The sequence below is a fragment of the Pristiophorus japonicus genome, chromosome 10 (assembly GCF_044704955.1).
Source record: "Pristiophorus japonicus isolate sPriJap1 chromosome 10, sPriJap1.hap1, whole genome shotgun sequence".
NCBI lineage: Eukaryota > Metazoa > Chordata > Chondrichthyes > Pristiophoridae > Pristiophorus > Pristiophorus japonicus.
Window position 1 is genome coordinate 214,646,080 of NC_091986.1, and position 9,747 is coordinate 214,655,826.

The 9,747-nt window shown below is 47.2% G+C and overlaps 1 protein-coding gene across 2 annotated transcripts; it reads right to left on the reverse strand.

Annotated features, from left to right (window-relative positions):
- Positions 1 to 244: 244 nt before the first annotated feature.
- Positions 245 to 9,428, reverse strand: tsku (tsukushi small leucine rich proteoglycan homolog (Xenopus laevis)). Of its 2 annotated transcripts, none has more exons than XM_070891653.1 (2): positions 9,136 to 9,428; positions 245 to 1,560 (listed from the first exon to the last, which is right to left on the reverse strand). In XM_070891653.1, the coding sequence occupies exon 2, from the start codon at positions 1,551 to 1,553 to the stop codon at positions 474 to 476; it is 1,080 nt and encodes a 359-aa protein (XP_070747754.1). In that variant the 5' UTR covers positions 1,554 to 1,560; positions 9,136 to 9,428; the 3' UTR covers positions 245 to 473. The 2 variants fall into 2 exon arrangements, with proteins under 2 accessions (XP_070747754.1, XP_070747755.1); XM_070891654.1 differs by lacking the exon at positions 9,136 to 9,428 and adding an exon at positions 3,606 to 3,744.
- Between the last annotated feature and the right edge of the window lie 319 nt (positions 9,429 to 9,747).

Below are 9,747 nucleotides of genomic sequence, written 5' to 3' on the forward strand. Positions count from 1 at the left end.
AGAAGTCGGTTTGGAGAACCAGGGTCAGGTTTGGGCAGATTCACACCGCCTTTTTTTTGATATTTAACATAGAAAATAGGTGCAGGAGCAGGCCATTTGGCCCTTCGAGCCTGCACCGCCATTCAATATGATCATGGCTGATCATGCAACTTCAGTACCCCATTTTGTTGAAGACTGATGCCTTCCCCACCCAACCCCCCCCCCCCCCCCACCCCCCACCCCCCCGGCCGAACACACCCATTTATCTAAATTTAAAAAAAGGCACAGGACTGTCAACCTGTGACTCGAGGGAGGGTATTCGACATGTACGAGAGAGAGAGAGAAACTTTTTAAGGAGGGGAGCTCTTGTAAGATTTTTGGGAAATACGGGAAAGGTTAGTTAACGAAGGCACTTCTTGTTTCAACAAGACGGGCAAAGGTTGTCCCAAAATTTTTTACAAGCCCGTCTCTCTTCACTGTAGTTCTAATTCGGCTCATTTCAATTTCAGGACGTAGTGAGTGTCTGAGGCCCCGCTGACATCGAGACAGTGCAGGGTCTGTTCCTTCTGCACAAAGCCAAACTGCCGGTGGAACGAACCTTCCTTCGCTGTCTTGCTACACCTCAGCAGGCTGTCCCCCACCGAGATCTTTTTGATGGAGGGCAGGTAGTTCAGGACGGCGCTCGATAGCGTCGCCACTCCAGTCTTTTCCAGGCTCAGCTCCTGCAGGGCGCCCAGGCCATCGAACACCGCCACGTTCAAGGACTTCAGCCGCGGGTTGTGCGACAGGTCCAAGATCTGGAGGCTCTGCAGCCCCTTGAAGCTGTTGGGAGACAGCGCGCTCAGCTCGGGAAGGCCGCGGAGCGACAAGCGGGTCAGCTCCTGCAGCCCGGTGAAGGCGTTCTCGGGAAGGCTGGAGATGGCGTTGCGGTCCAGGTCGAGATAGCGCAGCGGGACGTCGGAAAGGTAGCGGGTCGGCACAGCTCGCAACCGGTTCCCCGACAGGTTCAGGCTGTAGATGTTGGCGGCGCTTTTGTCGAGGCTTCGGACGACAGTGGCGATGAGATTGCCAGAGAGGTCCACGCTGAGCGGCTTCCTGTGCCCCTTGGACGCGAAGGCATCCAGATTGATCTCGCGGAGCTCGTTGTGGCTCAGGTCGACCTCCCCGAGAGGCAGGTTGGAAAAGATTCCCTCTTCCAGCGCCTCCAGGGAATTGTGACTCAGGTTCAGCGCCTCGAGGTACCGCAGTTTGGAGAAGGTGCTGGCGGACATGCCGGTGATCTCGTTGTAGCTGAGGTCGAGACTCACCAAGGTGGTGTAGCCGGGCCCTGTGAACATCAAGGGGGAGATGGCCTTCAAACGGTTGGAAGACAAGTCCAGGTAAGAAGTATCCAACGGTATGGGCACCACAGTGAGATGAGGCCCGACACCGCTGCAGTCCACTTTGGTCAGACTGAAGCTGCTGAACATCCCATAACTCTCCACCTCACAGTGACAACCTGAGAAGCAGGTAGTCATGCCACTATCACAGGAAACGAGGAACGTAACCACAACCAACCAGGAGGACCAAGCCATCGTTTACCTGCGTTACAAGAGGAGAAAAGAGGTTACAAACGGCCCCCTTCGAAATGACAAGCATCCTGAATCGAACAGAACATTTGAAAAAAATACAGATCCCTTTCACCCGAAACAAGTTTTGCTGTTAGATTTGATTTCAATATTTACAAAAGGATACACTTGCTTTGGAGGCAGTTCAGAGAAGGTTCACTAGGTTGATTCTGGAGATGAGGAAAGGTTGGAGTAGGTTGGCCCTCTACTCATTGGAATTCAGAAGAATGAGAGGTGATCTTATCGAAACGTATAAGATTATGAGGGTGCTTGACAAGGTGGATGCAGAGAGGATGTTTCCACTGATGGGGGAGACTAGAACTAGGGGCATAATCTTAGAATAAGGGGCCGCCCATTTAAAACTGAGATGGAGAAATTTCTTCTGAGGGTTGTAAATCTGTGGAATTCGCTGTCTCAGAGAGCTGTGGAAGCCAGGACATTGAATAAATTTAAGTCAGAGATAGACAGTTTCTTAACTGATAAGGGAATAAGGGGTTATGGGGAGCGGGCAGGGAAGTGGACCCGAGTCAGTAATCGGATCAGCCATGATCGTATTAAATGGTGGAGCAGGCTCGAGGGGCCGTAAGGCCTACTCCTGTTCCTATTTCTTATGTTCTTATGTAGAATTACGGGAACAAACAATAATTATACAGGGGCGAATGTAAACAGCAATCCTACTGTGAGCCACTGAAATTAGGAGGTCATGCAGCAAGATATCCAGCACACAAGACTCCCTTAATTAAGACGTACAAAGAATCTTTCTTTCTAGTAAGGCGATACTGCAGACTTTAACCAGGTAGCGAGACTAAAAACTATTGAGTAGACAACAAGATTTTACTCTGGCACCAAACAGAAGGGAAAATGATTCAAAGAAAAAGCTGAAGGAACACAGAATGTAAACAAGCTAGCGAGGTACACACACACACACACACACACATGCACCTCTTGTATTTATACAGCGCCTTCAACATAGTAAAACATCTCAAGGCGCTTCGCAGGAACGTTAACAAATAAAATTTGACACCGAGCCACAGAAGGAGATATTAGGACGGATGAGCAAAGGTTTGGTCAAAGAGGTAGGAGTGTCTTAGAGGAGGAGAGAGGTTAAGTGGCAGAGGGGTTTAAGGGAGGTTTCAGAGCCCGAGCCTTGGCAGCTGAAGGCACGGCTGCCGAAGATGGAGCGATTACACACACACACACACACGCACACGCACACGCACACGCACACACATCCCACGTTACCTTAAAAAAAATAGAAACACTTGGATTTATATAGCGCTTTACAGCCAATGAAGTACTTTTGGAGTGTAGTCACTGTTGTAATGTGAGACGCGGCAGCCAATTTGCACACAGCAAGCTCCCACAGACAGCAATGTGATAATGTCCAGATAATCTATTTTTGTGATGTTGATTGAGGGATAACTATTGGCCAGGATACTGGGGATAACTCCCTTGCTCTTCTTGGAAATAGTGCCATAGGATCTTTTACGCCCACCCGAGGAAGCAGACGGGGCCTCGGTTTAACGTCTCATCCGAAAAACGGCACCTCTGACAGTGCGGCACTCCCTCAGCACTGCACTGGGAGTGTCAGCCGAGATTTGTGTGCTCAAATCTCTGGAGTGGGACTTGAAACCGACAACGTTCTGACTCAGAGGCGAGGGTGCGACCCACTGAGCCACAGCTGACACTGACTAATTTAATGATTTTACTTCTGTCTCGAGAAAATATGAAAACATGTACAGGGTTTACAGCCATGCTAAAGTGGTATCTGATCACCAATTTATAAACCAGAAGAAAATCCAATAATTATTCCAAGCACCAACGAGCATCTTTGGTAAAGAGCTTTTAGAATCGCTCGTGTGAAAAGCTTGGTACAACGGATGGGAAATTACAGACTGTGCTTTAGATTTATCAAGCTCTATTGAAACCTCGAGAAAAAAAAAATCTTTAGTAATTGCGGGTGAGGGGGTGGGGGGGGAAGAGAAAGAGAATGATATGGGGGTGAGATGGAAGAAATACCAGGAAGTCCAGTCAATCACTCATGCTGCCAAACTGCGATCGCCTCTTTTACATTATTGCACAGTCAAAACATAGCCCATTGGGGTCACAAGAACCCAAGAAATAGATCAGGGTCCACGGGCGACTATCAGGGTCTATGTCTTCACCAGGGCCGCTTACAAATAGCAACTGCTATCGGAGCTGGATCTTCTAGATGAGTCACTTGTATTTCTGCAAAACACACACACAAGGTCCAATGAGCAGGACTGAAGAGTCCACAAGGCAGATCAGTGCATCCTATGTAAATAGCCATCTCCAATGCTGCCTGCCATCGAGCACCTATCAGCTAAATAGATAAAACTTGCATTTATATAGCGACTATCACAACCTCGGGACCCTCCACAGCTCTTTACAACCAATGAAGTACTTTTGGAGTGTAGTCACTGTTATAATGTGGGAATCACAGCAAACAATTTGCACAGAGCAAGCTCCCACAAATAGCAATGCGGTAATGTGGTTATGTTGATTGAGGGATAAATATTGGCCCCAGGACACGGATAACAACCCTGTTCTTCAAAATAGTGCCATGGGATCTTTTCTGTCCACTCGAGAGCGCAGATGGGGGCCTCGGTTTAACGTCTCATCCGAAAGACGGCACCTCAGACAATGCAGCACTCCCTCAGCACTGCACTGGGAGGGTCAGCCTGGATTTTTGTGCTCGAGTCTCTGGAGTGGGACTTGAACCCACAACCTTCTGACTCCGAGGCGAGTGCGCTACCCACTGAGCCACGGCTGACCTCAATTTTGAGCGGAAGGAGGTCATTCAGCCCATCAAGTCTGCACTGGAGCAGGCTCGAGGGGTTTACCCCTGCTCCTATTTCTTGTGTTCTCCTTAAGAGCGGAGAGAATTAAGGTATTCAAAATGAGGAAGGAGTATTGATGGAGGAGAAAATATTTCTACTGGCAGGAGGGCCAGTAAGCAGAGGAATAAAAAGATTTAAGATAATGGTCAAAAGAGATGAGAATTTTTTGTTTTAAACACACAGTTGTGATCTGGAACGCGCTGCCTGAAAGGGCAGTGGAAGCGAATGCAACAGTAACTTTTAAAACTGAATTAGATATATGCTTGAAGAGGAAATATTTACAGGACTAGGGGGAAGGGAACAGGACGAGTGGGACTAATTGGGTAACTCGCTCAAAGAGCCGGCACAGGCACGATGGGACGAATGGCCTCCTGAGCAGTATGATCTCACCTCTAGGAAGAGAGAGGGGAAGAAAGAGAAATTGGGAACAACGTTTTGGATACGAGCTGAAACTTGATCAGATTGGTAAATACACTTCGGTTAAAAAGTCATAAATTAAAATGAAAGTCGTTAGATTTTACTTCCAGGGGCTAATTTACTCCCTCAGCCATCACTCCCAACTAACATGCAATTGTTCAACTAGCTGTTACTGTTTAAGGGAATATGTCTCAGTGCCAGCAATGTTGGACTTGCTTAAGTCACCAGTGCAAAGTCCTGATTATTGAATAGTGATGTAGTTTTACTTTTTGTTTTGATAAAGCCAACTACACAAACGCAGTGTGTGTGACAAGATGGTATTGAGTCATTCAGACCACAAAAGTCCCATTCTCAAATCCCGACTATGCCCACCTCTGTCATGGCAGCTAAATTGACACAATAATGATCTTCAGCCTCTGGGTTTGGGGACGGGGTGGATGCGAGGACACTGATCAATACCCAGGAAGATGTACTGGAAATGCCCGTGGGATCGCTGGCCATGGACAGGGTTTGAGCTGGGCTCGAATGGTCTGGACAATTCACAGAACCCACTGACACTCACTACTCATCTTCAGGTTCCTCACCTCGAGGCACGGGAAACCCTCTGGTCAGAATCCAGCGAACCAGCGCAAAGGATCGGGGAATTTTAAACCTGAGCTACGCCCAAAACCACTTTTATGCCGGTTCAGGGTTCGATTTGCCCAGATCTGGCCCCGGCCCACAAAACTGCAACCCTCCCCCCCGCCCCCATCCGAGATTCCGTTGGCTCAGGAAGGCTCTTCGAATCGCGATCATTTTCTGAGGTGCGCGGGCACTAGTAGGCTCATTTCAAAAGTCTTTGCACATCAACAAATATTTAATTTGAAGTTTACGGCACAGAAGGAGGGCCCATTTGGTCCTGGTGTCCGCACCGACCGACCAAGAGCTATCCAGCCTAATCCCACTTTCCGGATCTTGGTCCGTAGCCCTGTAGGTTACAGCACTTCAAGTGCACAAAACATTCTAGTATACACCAATTTAACTATTAAATGGTTCACTATAGTTCTTCTGTATATATAAAAAGTAATTTTCATTGATTTTAAATCAGTTTACTCACGGCGGGGGTGGGGGGGGGGGGAGGAACGGGACTGTTCAACACCCATTGAGACCCTCACCCTCTTTCTGAACATTCGCCATCTTGACCTTTTTAAACAACTATTCATTCTGTGCCAGGCCACGGGAAATTCACCACTTACGGAACAGCAGAAAATCCCTGCTCCGACAGCGAGAAAGAAAGACTTGCATTTATATAGCGCCTTTCATGACCGCAGGACATCCCAAAGCATTTTACAGCCAATTAAATACATTTGGAGTGTAGTCGTTGTTGTAATGGAAATGCGGCAGCCAATTTGCACACAGCAAGCTCCCACAAACAGCAATGCCATAATAACCAGATAATCTGTTGATTGAGGGATAAAATTGGCCAGGACACCGGGGATAACACCCCTGCTCTTTGAAATAGTGCTGTGGGATCTATGGACGTCCACCTGAGGGGGCAGATGGGGCCTCGGTTTAACATCTCAACCGAAAGACGGCACCTCCGACAGTGCAGCACTCCCTCGAGTGCCAGCCTAGATTTTGTGCGCACGTCCCTGGAGTGGGACTTGAACCCACAACCTTCTGACTCCGAGGCAAGGGTGCTACCCACTGAGCCACGGCTGATGAGAGACTGGAGTGTATATCGTATCGGTACCAGATTTCCATTCCAGTCCTTGCAATCTAAACTTGTCCTCCTCCTTCACTCTCCGTCAGTCTGTCCCCTGCGATAAAGGCGTTAATTCAGTGTACGACAGGCACCAGTGACACTTCTATATCCGGTGAACTTTTACCTGTCGCTAGCTGCTGGCTGTTTATAACATCGCTACCCCTTTAAAAACTTCCCACAGATGCCTGTGTGCACAAGGCATTGCTGTAAACTTGCACGGATTATCCAGGCATTGAGTGATTTACAATTTAATTACATTCTCACATTTCCCAATTCAAACTGCCACGTTGACATGGTTAAAATAATCACGCACAACCACCACCAGCAAGTTTATTTTTTTTTATACGCAATGTCAGCTGTGGCTCAGTGGGCAGCACTCTCTCGCTGCGGAGTCAGAAGGTTGTGGGTTCAAGTCCCACTCCAAGGACGTGAGCACATAAATCTAGCCTGACACTCCAGTGGGAGTCCTGAGGGAGCGCTGCACTGTGGGAGGTGCCGTCTTTCGGATGAGATGTTAAACCCGAGGCCCTGTCTGCTCTCTCAGGTGGATGTAAAAGATTCCATGGTAACTATTTCGAAGAAGAGCAGTGGAGTTATCCCTGGTGTCCTGGGGCCAATATTTATCCCTCAATCAACATCACTAAAACAGATTATCTGGTCATTATCACATTGCTGTGCGCAAATTAGCTGCCGCATTTCTCACATTGACTGCACTCCAAAAGTACTTCCTTGGCTGTAAAGAGCTTTGAGACGTCTGGTGGCCGCGAAAGGCGCTATATAAATTCAAGTCTTTTGTTTCTCACCCCTCGAATCACCATTTATCTCAATCACTCCCAAATATACATTGTACGTGAGGATCTCTGCATGATTTGTCTTACAACACTCCTGTGAAGCGCCTCACGGCGTTTTACTACATTAAAGGCGCTATATAAATACAAGTTGTTGTTGTTGAGCAGAATGCCACACAGCTTCTCTGAAAGAGAGGCAAGTGCGAATTTTTAAACTAACTTTTTAAACTTTTTTTTTTAAAAGCAAAGTTAAGAGCCTGCAGGCGATGGATTCAAAGTCCCTTATTTTGAGCCCTGATATCCTCGGTGATAAATCGTTCAATGTATCCAATACCTTTACTAGAGGAGTTGGGTATTTTTTTTTTTAAAAAAAGAGAGGGAGGAAATTTTAACACACGCAAGTTTTTGGGAAAGTTGCTGAGAGCAAATTGGCTGCTGTGCTTCTTACGTTACAACAGTAACTACATTTCAAAAGTACTTCATTGGATGCAAAGCGCTTTGGGGCGCCCTGAGGTGAGGACAGGCGCTACAGAAATGCAAGTTCTCTCTCAAATGGACAAAGGCTGAACGAGTGCAAGGGTCTTTACCCTTCCATCCCACAAACAACAAGATCTATTTAGACCTCGCTTGAGCGCAGAGTGAACGCCACAACTCGATAAATCGCGGAGAGAGAACCGGGGAAAGGGAGGGATTTAGGAGCCGGTGAAGGATTCGAGATCCCAGGAGGGAGTTCTGCACAAAAAGCAGTGGGACACACCATTTACTCAGCAGCAACCGCGTCCCTCTGCTGTTGAGAGAAGCACTTGCACCGTGCAACTTATTTTAAAAAAACGAGTTCAAACTTCGAAACAAAAAAAGTGTTAAGTCAAACTCACCTCAAAAAAAAGGTCCTTATTCCAGCCCTTTTATTCCAGAGATCCCAAACAGTACGAGAAAGAAAGGAGGAAAACTTTTTAAATAGTGTCTTGCACTAGACACAGAAGCGTTACACACTGCGGACAAAATAAAAACCGATTTTTGCATCTCCGATGGATTAAAATTTTAAAAAGAAAAAAAATAGATTTCAACTTTGCAACTGCTTTGCACTCCTGCAAGGCATCGATGGTGAAATAAGTGGTTTTTAAAAAGGCGCATGGGGGAGGGAAAAGGGAGAAAGAGAAACAAGAGCTCAGGCGCTTGAAATTTGACGCGTGCAACTCCCAGCGTCTGCACCTCAACTCTTGTCTGGGAGCTCGCCTCGGTGCATTTAGTTTAAAATACTTTGCAACAAAAAGACTTCCAATTGCAACCAATTCGTTACAAAAAAAATCCTCTTTTGGAAAATTTAAACATACCTGCTTTTTAAAATAAGTTGCCTTCTATGCATTTCCTAAACGTGGTTTTAGTTTTTGTATGTCGCTGAGCATTTAAAAAAAATCTTACGTGCTCTGGTTCAAAGATTTGAGAGTCGACTCCTGATAAAAGAGCGCAGGCACTGGGGATGTTTTATAAAGTCGGTCAGAAGGCATTAGCGGCGCAAAACTGGCTCTAACTTCTGTCAGCCGGCGTAATAGTAAATATTATTCGTTTTCATTTAAAAAAATCAAGCTAATGCAATGCTCAGATTCAGATTTATGGAAGAATCCAAAACTTGCAAAAATTGCGAGAGAGAGAGAGAAGCAAGTGATCCTTTTAGCCGGGTTCAGAGCTCCCAGTGCCTGTGCTGGTAACGAAGGCTCCTTGCAAGTTAGCAAACTTACCGGCTCTGCAACGTGTACACACCGTGCAAGAAAAAGCCAAGCACAAATCCTCCAGCCCCCGGCGGGCTTCTGGCTTCTAGCTTCTAGCCTTCAGTGCAATGCTCGCATGGTCTCAAAATTCGCCCCCAGAAACTTGGGAGCTGGGTGACCGGTCAACACAATCTTTGCTTTTCAGGTCCAAAAGGGGAAGTGGTGGTGAAGGAGGAGGAGAGAAAAACATCAGCACACCTTTAGACCGTCCCATCGCCCGGGCGCCTGACACGCCAACAAATAGCACTAAAGGAAAGCACAATAATCTTCAAACTGCTCCTGGGGCTCAGTGTCAGCGCGGCGATGCGCCGCGTGGGGGCAGCAGTGAGACAGCGGGAGGGCGGGCGGGCACCCGCCGGCCAATCAGCATCAGGCGGCGTTCTAAATTTGGAACGCCCAGTTTTTTATCAATGGGAGCCTGAATACTATCAGCTTACACTCATTGATAAAACGTGTGTGCGGATGGACATGGCATTTCCTGCAAAAGTGGAGAGTGCAACCCGCAAGTCTCTGGAGTGGGACTTTAGAGCATGAGAAATAAGAACATAAGAAATAGGAGTTTTAGCACATAACCTATCTCTT

What these genes read in the sequence shown, in the direction of transcription:
- tsku (XM_070891653.1), bottom strand. Translation starts at nt 1,553, where the DNA reads ATGGCTTGGTCCTCCTGGTTGGTTGTGGTTACGTTCCTCGTTTCCTGT.